This window comes from Palaemon carinicauda, chromosome 21 (assembly GCF_036898095.1).
Source record: "Palaemon carinicauda isolate YSFRI2023 chromosome 21, ASM3689809v2, whole genome shotgun sequence".
Lineage (NCBI taxonomy): Eukaryota > Metazoa > Arthropoda > Malacostraca > Decapoda > Palaemonidae > Palaemon > Palaemon carinicauda.
In genome coordinates, this window is record NC_090745.1 from 1,958,960 (window position 1) to 1,975,507 (window position 16,548).

At 41.8% G+C, this 16,548-nt stretch overlaps 1 protein-coding gene and 1 long non-coding RNA gene across 3 annotated transcripts in view; one reads left to right on the plus strand and one right to left on the minus strand.

Annotated features, from left to right (window-relative positions):
* Window positions 1-2,848: 2,848 nt before the first annotated feature.
* LOC137615146 (uncharacterized) overlaps window positions 2,849-16,548 on the minus strand; it is a 67,365-nt gene continuing 53,665 nt past the window's right edge. Inside the window, exon 4 of the long non-coding RNA XR_011039165.1 lies at window positions 2,849-2,988. This is a non-coding gene — a long non-coding RNA (uncharacterized lncRNA). The remainder of the gene's footprint in view (window positions 2,989-16,548) is intronic.
* The window catches only part of LOC137615144 (hepatic leukemia factor-like), a 41,587-nt gene continuing 27,899 nt past the window's right edge, over window positions 2,861-16,548 (plus strand). Inside the window, exon 1 of one of the 2 annotated variants that reach the window (XR_011039164.1) lies at window positions 2,861-3,000. Coding sequence is in view for 1 of the 2 variants with exons in the window: in XM_068344778.1 (XP_068200879.1) it covers window positions 2,878-3,000 (123 nt within the window). In the remaining variant the exon portion in view is untranslated. The remainder of the gene's footprint in view (window positions 3,001-16,548) is intronic. The other variant, XM_068344778.1, reaches the window with a different exon arrangement.

Below are 16,548 nucleotides of genomic sequence, written 5' to 3' on the forward strand. Positions count from 1 at the left end.
TATCGTTCAGTCGGGTTGATGAGTGACAACACCATGGTTGTCACCTACATCAAGAAAAAAGGGGGATGCCATCCCACTTATTGTTCAGTCTGGCAACAAAGGCACTCTTGTGGGCACTGGTCAATGGGGTTAGTATGATGGCGAGGTTTATCCAGGGAAGCGCTATGTTATAGTGGTCAAACTCAATCAGAGGGACCAAGTAATAGGATCAGAATGGTCCCTTTATTCTCAAGTGGCAAGCACTGAAATTGTGTTGCATACTCTTGAATCTTATTTGTTCATCGTTTGTGTGTCTTTGTCTTGTTTTGAGCTCTCCACTCTTTTTGTCTTTCTGGGGTGGGGATCCCCATCTATAAACCTATTTGTCACAAGCCTTATCCACAAACTTACTATCTACTACTTATCAGTCCCTGATCCAATGGCCTTTATCGAAGACGTGTGCCAACATCCTTGGGAAGGGATGGATGCATGCGCATTCTTGACCTTCTGCCTGATCAGGTGGAAAGTCGACACAGTCCTGACAACCCCAACCTTCGGTTAACCTCAGTAGCTTCAAAATGTTGCTATTTTGGCATTACTTGGAGTGGTACCTGGACATGGTCGCCCTCCTTGTGGACGTTTCACAAGAGCTGCCCGTGAGACCAGATAGGTATGCCAACCCCATGTGGAAAGTTATCAGTGTCTGGGCCATCTCATTTTGGCTGCGCAAAACCATTAGAAGGGCTTATGAGAGTAAGAACACTATGTCCTTTCCGATGATCAAGATGCATGCGATATGGGGGATTACAAACGACCTTGCCCTTGCTGTGGGGGGAGGTTGTGTCAATAATGTGTTTTTCACCATCTCCTTTCTTCTTCTCCTCCTACTTTCTTGAAAGAATTGATACTTACATCATGCGAAGACGACTTTTTCAACAACTGAGTTCTAGAAAGAAGATTTATGCCTACACTTGGTTTACTTCCCGAGGGAGAGGAATGTAAACCCACCACTGTTTTGTGGAACTGTCATGATGGATTTTAGTTTCTTCCAAAGGGGTAACTTTCTAGCTTTAGGCCTAATCAGGTCCTTTGGATAGAGGACCCTCCCCCTGCCTTATTAAAAGCAGTAGGTTTGTGTTTATGTCGGAACAAATCACAAATCTTAGTAATTTGGATTTTTCCTGACGATATAAACCCAAGTCCTTTTAAGGTTTACTGCCCACCTCTTTCTCCCCACAAACCCCAGGCTGGGCTTTTTTTGAATGATTGTATTACCCTGAGGGAGAACAGTCGCATCCTCCTCCCCCACTCTCCCTCGTCACCACCACCATACGGAATCCATTTTCTTCTTCCAGCCGGGTTAGCTAAAGCTGAAACTAATATTTAAAAGGACTCAAGTGTGTATAGTCAGGGAAAAAAAAACAATTACTAAAAGTTTTTATTTAGTAAGTTTTGCTTTAGTTACAGTGTGTAGCCGTTAAGGTAATTAAATACATATCGTAAGTGTGTTAGTTGGTCGCAAAGCTTTGTGAGAAGTTATGGAAAAGGTAAAAGTGAATTATTTAGATTTGACACAATAAGGTAGAATGCAGGAGTTGAAGGGTAGGCTGCCATCTATACGTAGATATGCTTTGGAGTCGTCATGTATCATTATAAAATCTTGTGAGGTTAGAATTTACTTGAAAAGATTCAAAGATGGCTAAAAAATTTGTTATAGTTTTTATTTCAGTTTAGAATTATTGAGATCATTGTTAAAATGATCCTTTAATATGTGGTGAAAACCTTATGAGAGCTTAATGTACCCACGATAGAAAATGCCTTAAATGTGGGTACTCAGAAGAGATATTGGGTAGATGAAAGTAGTACTTTATTAAGTTATCAAATTTTTTCCTAAATACTCTTTCCTCCACAAATTTCACAGCTTTCTTGAGAGTTATAGCTAGCTTTTTTATGCTTAGTTTCATGTTGAATTTGTTTAGCCAATTTTAAGTATTTTAGGACACTCGGTATTAGGTGCGTTTTGTATACAGTCGTCGTAAATGAACCGAGTATCTATTTTGCATAGTTTAGTTCTATAGTAGTATGTTACACAATACCATGAGAAATAATTTGATGAATTCCCAATTAGATTAATACAGTTCTATACTGTACAGAATTAAAATTTAAGGATTTAGTAATGTACTTGGAGTTTTGTACATCATTTCTTTGTAATTCAACATTACGAATGTTGTCATGAATTTATAATTTGGTTTTCAACTCGATAACATCACTGGGTAGATAGATTAATAGTGTTTGCCAGTGACATTTCTTATGATTGACATGGTTATGACAAGTATTATTATATTTGATGCCTAATATAACTGTCAATTTTCATATTTTGTTAAAAATTTTCTTTGTTGTACAATATTTTCATATGAAAAGATTAAATTTATTTAATTACTCCCAGAGATTCTAACACTAAAGTTTTATTCAGAATTCTAACAAATGGAAAATCACCAGGTTAAAAGAAACTTACAGCTATGAAATACATTTATTTTTATTTATATTATCACAAAAATTATTTCGAATTGATAGAATTTTTTATTTTTATTTAATGGTACAGTATTATAATCATCAATTAAATGTGTATGAATTTCAAAATAAAGAAAAAAACATTGTTCATATAATTCTTCTTTTTATTATTTAACTGTGTAGCTTCCTTGCTATTGCAAACAAATTGTAACTTGATATTATAAAACATGGAAATTATCAATCTGAGATTTTGAATGGAAATAGATTTTTCCTGCCATAATTCACAATACAGAAAAATTTTAGGAAATGGTGATAAAATACAATTTACATGTTTCTATGTACAGCTGCTAATATAATTTTCATACACCACAGTTTGTGCCAGTTGAGATGAAAGACGAAAAATATTGGGCAAGACGTCGCAAAAATAACTTGGCTGCCAAACGTTCTCGCGATGCTCGTAGATTGAAGGAAAACCAGATTGCTATGCGCGCCAATTTCCTTGAGAAAGAGGTAAGAGTTATTAATTGCATGTCTCGGTTTGGGTCTTATTCATTATATTATAGTAATGAATATGAACCCTTACAGTGAAGTATAGTTTAAAAATGTAGTTGTGTCTTTTATGTGTGTCTTTTGTCTATGTTTTCCCCCAGTTATGTGTATTTTTTTTTTTTTTTCCTCAAGAGAATAGGATTACCAATTTGACCCCCATTTCTTAATCATTGAACACATCTTCAGGCTGTGTTAGAAAGTTCAATGATATTGATTGTAAGTTTCAAATACAATTTCTGTAAGTATGAATCTCAATTTGGGGTAGTTTTGCAGATTATGTTGTATTTACTGTATTGTTACTATTTTGAGAGAGAACTATATTTAGAAAATATAATTACTAATGTAAAAGTAACCCGTTTTAGGATTTACCTCCAGTATTTTGGATCACACTTGAAAGAAGTCTCATTTTTGGAAATGGATTGAAAACAGCACTTAGGATATAAAGCTTTGAAGTCATTATATAGCAACTAATAATGTTACAATATATTGTAACAGGTGTGTAACTCTGTAGTATGCAAGTGCATTTTGCTGTAAATAACCTTAGTAATATTTTATTTTATCATTACTTGTATTCGCCAAAATAACAGAGATTTGATCAGCTTATTGGTAACTTATTTTTTTTATATAGAGGAAAAGTAACAGATGCCTATGGGTTTTGGAAAATTTTATGTTTGTATACAGACAATCTCTTCTCATGTAAAGGTATGATGATCAGTATTTTTCTTAGGGCCTTGTATGGGAAAATGTGTATACAAAACATGTGAATGATCTATATAGTACAGATAATATCCTGTCGTGTCATTAGTTCCAAGGCGATTTACGTTATAGGGTTGGATTTTATCCATACAGTATCAAGTGAGTTACACTCCCTATACTCATAACTACATTAATAAACATACATGTGGGGTACTATACATACGTAATTTAAATGAAATTTCAATTGTTTTAATTTTATTTATTGTGTGCACAATAAACTGTAATACAGTAGTAATATTATCACATTAATAAATGTCACCCTACTTTGAAATTGACACCTTTCCTACGTATTGAACACAGAAGGTGGAGTTTGAAGTGAGGAATTGGTTCTTCAAGGAGAATGACATGGCTGATGGGGAAAAAATTAAGCTGTAATTGCTGTTGAATTTTTTTTTTATCTTTATTTTTTTTTATTTTTGTCAAACCTGACGTCGATGACGGCCATTTTTCGGCATCAAGATTAGGTGGTAACTTTGCAGCCTTTCTTTTTCCAATTCTAACTGGGAATGGATCCAAAGTTTCTTGAATGGTGCTTCTTCTCTCATCTTTGAAGATTATTCTTAAGGCAGGAATAAATCTTCAACATCATTCATAATTTTTGCAAACCATTTTGGTGAAGGATCCTGGGACTAAAGACTGACAAAAATTTTTGAAAATGGTAGAAACTCACTGCATTTCTTTTAGCTTAAAATTTTTTGCAAACCATTTGGGTGAAGAATCCTAGGACTAGATATTGACAAAAAATTTGGAAAGGAAGTATAAACTCACTGAATTTCTTTTGGCTTGAAATTTCTCGGTTCTGGGTCAGAGAAAGCTGTTGTTTCTCTCAACTCCAACAATTCTTCGTTTTGTTAGTGATTGCTTGTAAGCCTCAGTCATCTATTCAAAATCTTCCTTTTCTCCCACTCCATCAGCGCTACCAAATTCCTCAAGATGTCCTTGACTGGCTCGTCAAAGCCTTTAATATAATGCAAGAGAGGGCAGTTTTTCTCAAACAACTTTCATTGTTGATTGAGTCCCTTTGGCCCAACAAGTACTTATATTTATCACTGCATTTAGAAAAATGTTGTGTACCTTCCAAAACTCGTAAATTTGTTCCAGCGCAAAATGCAACCTTCCACTCTTTTCTATGGAGTATTATTTCGGTGAAGCTGAAACCAGCCGTTATGCTTTTCTGTTAGGATGTACCTACCCACTGCTAGTTAGCGGGGAGGGGAGCGGGGTAGGTTATACCTCTCACTCACACCAACAATAGCGACCAACAGTCAATTTTTATTTTGGTTTGGTAGAGTAGACGTAGTCTTTCTCTCCCGCCAAACCTTTTTTTAACCGGGTGCGGTTCAAAGCAACTGATCTAAATCCTAATAACAAAGTCCATTTCTGTCAGAGGTGCCCAACTTTGGGCTCACGGGTTCCTTGTGTAAGGCAAAGTAGCAAGAGGTCTTTGGCCTTAACTTCTGCTCGCCCGACGTTCGCTTTCCTTCAGCGGGCAGGCGGGAGCAGTAACTTGTTGGGTAACACTCTCACAGAGGTAGGTAAACCCAGAAACAAGTTTCGGCTATGTTTCACAGATAACACTTGATGTTGACCTTCAACTTGAGCTTAGCTAGTTGACGGGAAGCAGAGAGTATTGCCCGTAGGTTGCCTATAGGTATTGGTTAATTTTCCCTTTAGTGGGAGTGTCAACCTCCACCAGGTGTTGAGTAATTTTCCCTTCCGAGGAAAATTTAACTTCCACCTGGTGTTGAGCAACTTTCCTTTTTGAGGGAAAGTTCCCCCACAAGCCACTGTTCAGCAATCTCCTCGTTTGCGAGGAGAATTGCAGACAGCGACAACAAAGGTTAGTTGCCTTTCCAATCTTTGGATGGATGAGTTAGATGATTGCTACATCTACTCATCGCCGTCATACCCTCGGATTGAGTCTCGTTGCAATTCCCTCTTGGGATCATTGCTGCAGGGGGTGACGACCGCTTGCTTGGGGCCACCTCTTCTCCCACCGACGAGTCTTGTAGGCCTTAACGCCTTGGGGTTATTGCCACATCGTACCTTTGGGCACAACATAGCACATGGAGCTTTGCAAGGCCAAGCCCTTCAGGACCTGCACCTCATGTTTTCAACCTCTGCCAAACGACTGGTCTTCAAGTCCAGCCTTTTTCGTTCCCTTCCGAGGGGATGACATAAGGCTACTCACCACCCCCTTTTTGGGAGTATGAACAGAATTACTTAGCAAGGACCATAAGTCTCACAGAGAAGTCATGCACAATGATGTGCACCCACCCACTGAGCTCTAGCGAAGTGGGTAGGCAAGGGTTTCTGCCCGACGAAGGTCTACAAGCAACCCAGGTAGCTAGCCTTAGTATCCATGGCAGGTTTGAGAGACCCTACCTGCCAGCGGTAGCTTGCGCTACTCCATTAGCGCACAGAGCTTTCGCTGATTCTCACTAGCGAGAAAGCGTTCAGGCCGTGAGGAGAATTTTCTCTGATTCTCACCAGCGAGAAAGGGTTCAACTTGTGAGGAGAGCCTTCGCTAGTTCTTGCCAGCGCTGACCAGTGAAAAAGTGTTCGGCTTGCGAGGAGAGTCCTCGCTCATGCCGAAAGCCTTCACTGATTCTCACCAACGCTGGTCAAGGAGAAAGTGTTCACTGGCAACCCTTTTCAAACCTGCCTAGTGTGCATGTGTTCTTTGCATTCTGGGCTAACACTCTTACATGCAAGACTACACTTCTTCATGGGAAACTCTTGTAACCGATAAGTTTTACATAACTACAGGCATTTGTTATAACTCCACGAAAGGTTGAAACGAACTCCTTCTGGGGCGCATGCGCTCTCGCCAAGACAAACCCTCAAGGGTTATTTCCACAAATACGGTTTACTACCGATTGCTTGAGTCAGCCGCATGTGGTCATTGGGCCCCTGGGTACAATGAGTTCTCGTTAAATGCAGAGGTTTGGTGAAAGACAATCTTTTGGATTATTTTCTCGGGCTTTGTTTCCTGACGGGATGGAGACTCTTTGGAGCACTCACATAACGGGCATAATCTAACAAGGTTATTATCTGAAGCCTTTAATCCCAAGGGAACAGTATTAGCATCTGCTCATGTTTATTTACGAACGAGAGCAAGCCCCCTCCATAAGGAGGTCAGACAAACGTTGTCAGCTTCTCATTACGCTCAAGAATGATAGCAAGCCCCACACACAAGGCAGCTAAACAACCTTAATCAGCTTCTCATTATGTTTATGAACTTTAGAAGCCCCGCCCACAAGGCAGGCAGGCAAACTGCTGGAGGTCATCTTAAAAATGCTACAGCTGGTCGACAATCAAATTTCTTGGGCAATAATGATGCGATTAGTCGCACATATATTATTCTCACAAGCAGGCTCAGGCTCGTCAAACGTTACCCGAAGGCAAAGAAGTTACGCATGCACGACAGCAGACAGACGTGCACATATGCGAGCAAGCAATCTTTCTGTCGATAAGGACTATAGACCATCTTACAACTAGAACTCTGTTCTAATAAATCATTACTAGTGTTGATGGCTATATTCCTTACGGGAAACCAGGTTATGCATTACTCTTCTACCTTCCCGCAACCAGACATACTGTATATACAGTCTGCCTTCATTCCAGGCAGTTCTTTCCTAACTTTCTGATCGGAGGTATTGGTTTGTAAAAAATACTGTGACCAAAAACTTCACATAAGAGAATTTGTTTCCTGGAAGGGAACATTCGAAACTTATGCCAGTTTTGCCGATCAGAGACGAAGAGATACAAAAGTTTTCATCGTTCATAGGAAGGGAGGTGGTCAAATGAACTGTAACCAGAGAGAAGGATTTAATGTAGTATTGTCTGGCCAGTCAGAGGACCCCATAACTCGCTAGCGGTAGTATCTCAGCAGTTGGTTGATGCCCTGGCCAACCTACTACCTACTGCTATAACATCTTCCTGTAAGGGGTACTGTCTACTCTGGTTTACCGATCAGTAACATACATACTCGGCCAACTCCCACTAGATTGGTGGCAGATGGAGGGCAATATTCTCCTCCCCCTCTTCATAGCACAGCAGTGGCAACATTGCTAGGACATCTAACATCTCTCGATAAGTTAATACCCCACGGCTGTTTCCACACATGGTCTCTACAATGACAGCTAATGACCTTCTGGTCTCAGCACAGACCCGAGTCGGTGGGTGTTAGACACGAGCCTCCTCAGAAGTAGATCTTCTCTCACCTCCCCTGGATTTGTTGCTCTTCACAGACAGTTTAAAAGAAAGTGGGGGCTTATCTGTTACACCTGACAGCATCCGGGCTTTGTTCTGAAACCAAAAGGCAGTGCCACATAGCCTTCTGGAAATGAGGGCACCCTTCCTGGCCCTCAAGTACAGTAGTTCTATTGGCTCCTTTCAAGACATTACATAGTGCTGATGAGCAACAACACTACAATAGTGTTTCACTTGAACAAACGAGGAGATATCTTCTCACAGCACCTATGCCTGCTACCTGTGAAAATCCTCAGATGGCCGGAAGCACGTATTGGCGGACAATCTGACCAGGAGGACTCGGATAGTTGGCTCCGAAGTGTCCCTGATTCAACAGACAGACACAAAGTCATGATGGGGGGTGGGGGGGGGGGGGGTTCCACCGACAATCGCCCTGTCTGCGATGTCCCTCAACCAGAACTTCTGGTGTATTGCTCACTAGTACTGGATCTACAAGCGTTTGGGCAGGACGCTTTTCAACACCGTGGGACTAATTGGACGTCTATGTGTCCCCCCCCCTTCCTTCTTTCTGCCTAGTGAGGAAGCTATTAAACAAGGTAAGGGCATCTCAAATCTAGCAATGACCCTCATAGCTCTGCTGTGGCAACTTACAGAGTAGTTTCGAGACCTTCTGCATCTGCTCACAGAGGCACCGAGAGAGCGGACAATCTGACCAGGAGGACTCAAATAGTTGGCTCTGAATAGTCCTTGAATCAACAGATAGACACATAGTCCCCAACAATCGACCTGTCCGCGATGTCCCTCAACCGGAACCTCTGGTGTATTGCTCACTAGTACTGGACCCACAAGCATTTGGGCAGGACACTTTTCCAACATCCGTGGGAAAAGATGGACATCTATGCGTCACCCCCTCCCCTCCTTCTGCCTAGTGGAGAGGCTATTGAACAAGGTAGGGCATCTCAAATCTATCAATGACACTCATAACTCCGCTGTGGCAACGAGCAGAATGGTTTTCAGACCTTCTGCATCTGCTCACAGAGTCATGGAGAGAGCTCCCTCCACTTCCCGAACTACTCGGACAACCACATGTGAAGATTTTCCACCGAGCGATATCATTGCTACGTCTTCACACCGGGAGGCTATACAGCCACTACTCAAAAAGAGCGGCTTTTCGAAGCCAGTTGTTAAGTGCATGGCAGGATACCTCTGGGAGTTGTCATCTGCTGTGTATCAGGCAAACTGGTCTGTCTTTTGTGGGGGGGGGGGGGGGTAGTGGACAGGGTGTCTCTCTCCACTCAGTGCCTGTGTTCCAGCAATAGTAGAGCTTTTACTGTACCTGAGGGGGAATAACTCCAGTAGATGTTGGTGGTGAAAGGTTTTCGTTCAGCCTTGAACTGAATCAAGTTAACATTACCTCTTCTACGGAATTGTCACTGCCCTCAGTTGAAAGTTAGACCATCTCCTTGGAATGTTGACAAGGTCTTCACGTTCATGGAAAAGGAGCTTCTTATGAGCCTCTCCGTCAAGCCTCTCAGACAAAGGCTTGACTTTGAAGATGGCTTTTCTTCTAATCCTGGCATAGAGTCAGTGAGCTGCATGGTCTCTCTTAGGGAGTCGCCTATTCAAAGGAATGGAATCATGTCACACACTGTTTCGTCCCTGAGTTGTTGCAAAGACTCAAAATCCATCTACTGTATCCTGGATTTTGATATTTTCAGATTGAGTCTCTCCAGTATGTAACATACAACCCTGATCAACTGTTACTATGCCTCGCAGGGCGCTGAGGTTATATTTCAGAAGAACGAGAAGAGCTCAACCCCACATCAACAGGGTCTTTGTTTAGTACAGGAAAGACCAAGAGTAGAATCATGGAAAACCCGATCTCCTCCTGGATCAGGCAAGTGATAGAAAGGGCACGGGCAAAAAGACACTTCGCCGTTAAGTAGACGTCCCATTCCCATAATGTCAGGGAGTAAGTACCTCCCTGGCATTCTTTAAGAATTCTGTTCAGCTGGTACTTCAAGCAGGCAGTGGAAACGTCAAACAACGTTCACCTCCCACAACCTGCAAGACAACCCACAGGAGCCTAGACACATTCTCAATAGGTCCTATGGTGGCTGCTCATTACACGATTTAAACACCTTGGCACCCTTGTAGGACAAGTATCAGGTTCCATTGCGGAGGTTACCCACAAAGTAAGTCTAGGATGAATGTGGGGGTGACTGGCCACTCCCTACTTCATCTTCCCTTCTTTTGCGGTTCAGCATACGAGGGACTCTGCACAGCTGACCTTGTTCTACTGTGGCTGAGTATCACACTCTCAAGCAACCTGACATTTGTATATATTTGTTTTGTCCCAATTCTCCAGTCAGGGGAGTCAGGCAAGATTGAAATTTAGTAAAGGGCTCAGCCCAATTCCATGTTAAATTCAATATTCACAGAAACTACTCCCAGCACTGATTACCGAGGCTATCATCCTAAGAGGATAACGAGGTACAAGGATCCCTCAAGGTCAACCTGTACAAGAGGCCATCCCGGGACTGTTATCAATCAGTTGGTTTATGAACTTCCACTCACCTAAGGGTAGGTCTCCATAGTAATGAGCAGAAGGTTTGTATTTTGCAAAGGAACAAATGACAAATTTGGAAGTAATTTGTATTTTTCCTAGCAACACAAACATGGAGCTCGTATCTCATACTGACCCGTCAGCATTTACCTCCTGAAAGTCTTGCCGCAATTAAAAAACTGACGGTTAGTCACTAGTGCTGGTGTAAGCAGGAGGGTTAACCTGCCCTACTAACTAGCAGTGGTTAGTTACACCCTGACAAAAAAAGATTAACGGCTAGTTTCAGTTTCGTCGAAATAATGCTCCATGGTAAAGAGCTCCAGGTTTACATTGCTACATTTTACTTCCAAATTTGTCACATTTATCCTGTCTTCTCTCGAGTAAGCATTTAACAGCCTGGTGCAGAATACACCATCTTCTTGAATATTACTTTGATGTCTTGCATAAGATATGTGGTGTTGGATAACAAGAAAACAACATTCACATTCAGGACTGTTCAGATGTGTGTGATGTTCAGTGGCATTGTCTAGTGGGATCAACTTAACCTTGAAAGGTAGTTTTTTAATCCTGCAATAACATCTCGACTGCTGATATAACATGGCCATTAATCCATTCTTCAAAAATGGTGACACATGCTTTTGGATTAGCCATCCACATCACGGGAAGCGTATACTTTGAGATGTTCCTAAGGACCCAGGTATTAAGTCCATAGTACTTTAGTTTCAAGTGGCCAGTAACAGAACTCCCTAATAATTGTTTATTTTATTTTTGGCTACCTGGTACCGGGCATAGTTTGCTCTTCCATAGAAGCAAGTGAACAATCAGGTATTTGTTTCCAGAATAATCCCGTTTCCTTGACATTGAAGATGAATTAAAGGGGATTATATGTTCATCTATGATTTTCTTTTAAGTTTCTGGAATTTCCTTAGCAGAATGGCATCAACAGCAGCAGCTTCTTCTAGGATTTTAACATTATAAACTAAAGCACTTCTTCTACCAAATAAATCATCCGTGACTTGCGACAAATGGGGTGTTTTTTTCTCAGTGCCTTTCTAGTTCCATCTGCTACCTCAACCGGTCAAGCCACTTTCCACAACAGGACTTGACCCTCGAGCTGTTTGGAGTTACATCTTGTAGTCGTCATGCAAAAAATGGAAGGGACATGGTCTTTATGACCAACATTGCGGCACTTTTAATGAGTTGTCACGAGGTTAACCCTCACTCGACCTGTACTCCCTGCAGAGGCCCATAGCGTTCCTTCTCTCCCATTTGCATGAAATATATGACAGACTGGAGACCTATCAGTTGCACTACAGCAGAAGGAGAAGAAAGAAGTTGAAAAGGGATCGCTTGCCTTCCAAGACTACAAAGGGCTGCGGACTCCTATACCTTCTTTGCCAAGCTCAGGACCCACATGTTTCTTTCTCAAACTAGCTCGGGTGAAGAGCTCAGGTTTGGCTGATAGTCCCCATGCACTAACACGTGGAATTCAAGGCGAGATAAACTGGTGGCCCTCCTTTACTTCTTGGGTATGCCCTTCAGTCTCAGGAGGACTTCATGCTGGTCTGGTGGTCCTTCAGTCTTTCTCGCTTCCAGGTGTGTGGATATCAGGAACAGGACTCTTAAGAAGGTAGAAAGGATGAGGGTGTTTCTCTCCAGGGCATAGGGGATTTCAAAGTAAGTCTTCTGTACTCCTGGTCATTCTCTGCTTGATGCTAGATCCTCCTGTGTTTCCCCAAGGACAGAGTGGCCAGAAGGCAAAGCCTGGCTCACCTACGCAGTTAGATGTGTCCCTTGCCCCACACAACTTCATAGAATCGAGTATACTGTAGTTCCATCATAAACATCCCTGCACTCGCCAAGGAAGAAGACTGACCGGGATACCATGGCAAAATGGAGGACGTATCAACAGATTGCTGTTGAATTTTTTCCTCTTCAGAAGAGAGACTGTGCCATCACAGATGGACGAGAGAGAGATTCTGATGCATCTGGGGGATCCAAATTGAGGTAGGTACCCCAGTGCAAAAAGCAGCATATGTGTAAAAAAAGCCACAGTACCGAGCTTGACTCTTGACCATATGTGGAGAGATGCACATCATGCACTAACTAGAAGGGTGCCTAATGACAAAGGCAAGAGGAACGTTATTGTGAGGGGGTGAGGTTAGATCAGTTAATGCCAGCCCCATCGTCACAGTCAACCAGGGAAGGATCATGCATCCCAGAGGAGTCAGGAAGGAGACACTCCTGTAACCACGACAAGTCCTGGTTTTAGAGGGGAAGAGCACTGAGAAGCCGTGCAGTGCATACACTAGTGGAAGGTGGATTACCTCTCCAGATTATACCCATCGAGGAGGAAGCGTTTGTTACACCCCCCCCCCACTCCTTCTTTGAAAGAAAATACTTGAGTGATAGGTTTTACTGGTCCACTTCCGAAGAAGTGGAATTTCTAGTACCAGAATCCTTTGAATTGGGTCCCTCTACTTGAGTTAGAAGAAATGGAACCTAAATTTGTGCAGTATTCCTCAAGAGATGACACAAACATAATAGTCTCCATGAATTAAAATACCAATACTGACTCAATCGTCTCCCACGTGCATGAGAGCTGACACCAACACAATAGTCCAAGAATATGATCATTACACTCATGATTTCCAGGCGTTAATGGCTATGTGCAATGTCCAGTTTCTTGCCATACTGGACGACTCGTCATAGCTTGAGCAGTCCCAGCGTGACCAGTCACTGGGGTTTGGCCTTCACCTCTTGCCTAGAGGAATGATTTAGACATCACTACTGCTCTCTTGGGATGTTTCATTGATAACTTTAATTGGAATATCTCTGTGGGCCAATGACTTCAACCTCAAAGGCAAATCCCAACTGAATTTCCTCAGAAGTGCAATTTAGGGAATGGAACAGGTGACTTCATCTGAACCTAACAGCTGTACAAGCACTGGATGCCACATCGAGCTTGCACAGTTGTTGACAAGGTTACCCCTCGACATAGGACAAGCATTTGTTCACCGTGTTCCACCTAGTAGGGTAATAGAACTCTACCCTTGGAGAAGAGTGGTCTTATTAGTGCAACCCCACCTCGTTCGCGAAGTAAGGAGATATGTCCAGTGAACGAACCCTCCCTTTTTGGACCATTTGATACTCTGTACAGGACCTAATGCTGCACTTTCTAATGTTTCCCTTTGCTAGTTCCACTGAGACTGCTGACTACATACACTAAATCCTGGTGTTCAGTTCTCACAAGAATGAGAACACATATACTGTAAGCACCCGCTACCCATGCTCGATTCGTACAAGAATAAACAAAGGCACTACCCGTAAGAATAAAGGGGTGGGAAGGTTCTATTCATGGTCATCCCCAAGCATGGGCGCCCTGGAGCTTACATCTCAGGACTAATATCAGGCATGGGCTGTGTTCATTTACCCAAGAAGTGGGAGCTGCACTGAACGAGATGGGATTGATGGTGACACTTCGAGCCCTAGAACCTTTACAGCAGCACATATGTCAACAAACAGTGGGGGATGGAATCACAGACACTGCCAAGGCAAAAGCGTGAGCAAATAGACATGTGGTAGGGCTGACAGAAAGTTCATTCTGTTAGATAACATAATGTACTGTCGTCCCTGTCTCTTCACAGGTGGAGGCTACCCAGTTTCTCCTTGAAAAGTTTTTTTTTTTTTTTTTTTTGAGAACAATGAAAGAGAGGTTTTTCAAAGAGATGTCAGAATTCCTCAGAAAGTCCTCCACAGCAGTCAATCAATAAATGGACAGTTTTCTGTGCTTGGTGAAGGACATTACTCCAATTTCAGCCTATATGTGTAACAGGACTTCCTGGTCTTTCTCTGAATAAACAAACGGTGATTACTGCCATTGGTAAAGGGAAATTGGGCAACATTGACTTTCAAGGTAAAAATCTTTGGGCTCAAGGGCCCTGATTTGGGTGGTTCCAGGCAATTCTTCATGCTCATGGGGAGTTTCAAACAGTCATACCCACCCAGGCAAGGCAAGTACATTTTCTGAAATGGGATGTTAGGAAGATCTTGGGATTCTTTAAAAGATCCTACCAAAACTGTCCTGGGAAACTTCAGAGAGGGACCTAAACCATAAGGTAATTTTATTTTCCTGAATCGGTGAGACCCTTCGTTAAGTCTTGTACCAGGTCTGACACTCGCATTGTCAAAGATATACGATATTCAAAGTTTGTGCTGGCTTTTGTCGTAAACAGAACCCAGCAGTTCAGGATGAAAGACTCTTAGTCTTTTGCTCTCTTCTCCCTGCAGACAATTTCTGATGATCCAGAAGAGCCTCTTCTCTGCCCTATTAATACCGTCAATGAATAAAATTTTGCTTTTACAACCAGGGTTGAAGCTTGGCGAGTAATAATGACAACTCTGGCCCTTCCTGTCTGTTAGCAATTTCCCTCAAGATAGAAGGCAGAAGCCCAAGTCCCGAGTTCTTTGGGATACTTCCAAAGGAGGGAGAAGTGTAGAAAGCAGACTAGGGGAGGTCAGGGTTCTTGCCCTTTTTGCAAAGGAAGATGACCTCAATAATGAATGCCTTTAGGTAGGTCAAGGGTCACTTTCATTGTTTTCCATAATGGTTGAGCTTTTCTCGTTAAGGATAGATTGTAGTCTCAAATGGATGGGCTGGTCGTGGAAATTTAGACTACTCCTTGTCAGCAAAATGTTTGAAAAACTTAGAGAAATGTAGTTCCTAAATTTCCACAAACTTTTCAGTGTCTCAAAGGAGGACCGGACTGAGTAAAGGGTGACTATTGATCTCTTGTCTCAATGAACACATCAGATACGATGCGCTCAAAATGACAACCAAAGTGTACGTCTGCCAATTATTACATCAGTGGACCTTGATTGTACTCTAGATCTCAAAGTCGTGTACTATTACATCCTTATCCCTCCTCATTTTCGGTCTTACCCAAGATTTTGGCTTAGGAGGAGTTAGCACAGCTTCAAAGTACTGTAATATCATTTATTCTCATTATAGCTCCAAGAATTTATGGTCATTACCTGTTTGGATGGTTGGTTAGTCTGAGCATATACAAATGGTCTTCAAATTCATCAAAATCTAGGTTTTCTGATAACCCAAGATTTTGGCTTAGGAGGAGTTAGCACAGCTTCAAAGTACTGTAATATCATTTATTCTCATTATAGCTCCAAGAATTTATGGTCATTACCTGTTTGGATGGTTGGTTAGTCTGAGCATATACAAATGGTCTTCAAATTCATCAAAATCTAGGTTTTCTGATAAGCTTAACAAAATTTAGACTAATTCTTTGCTGAAACATATTAAAATCCAACCTAAGCCTCTCAGAAAATACTCAAGCATTTACTTTGTACATAACCGTCATTACCAATTCCTTTAGTGTCTTGGTCACTTGATAGTGCACTCAGTTTTTTTAACCAAATCAGATACTCCCTAATTACTGAAAGAGCTACTTTAGAAGGGTGCATTTTTAATAGGCTTAACTTCAGGAGCAAGATTCGGAAAACTTGCAACAGTTTACAAACATGAATTCATATTCCTAATACTTACCTCGGATCTTCTGGTTTTGCCCAAAAGGAAAAGGTCCTCCAGAAGCAGAACCCTCTTTATATCTTGGCTTTATAACCTAGTTGGGGTAATATCTGCCCGGTGTCTACCCTACAACTACAGATATCTTATTCATCAGAAGGTAGTCTGTTTCCAAAGACCCTGACCAGAAAGTTCCTTTCTACAGGGGCTATCCATGTCCCTGTGAGAAGCCTCATCAAAAAGGCAGATCAACTCTCCATGCCTTAAAATCTATTGCTTCCTCATAAACATTTTTATTTATAGTAATTTCAGGACATCCAAGGCTTTACAGGTTGGTCGAGGCATAGAGTATTATAACGCACCACTTGAAACGTATCCAAGTGGTTCAACAAAAGTGAGTGGTGCTCGGCTTGATCGTGGCACATATTTGAAA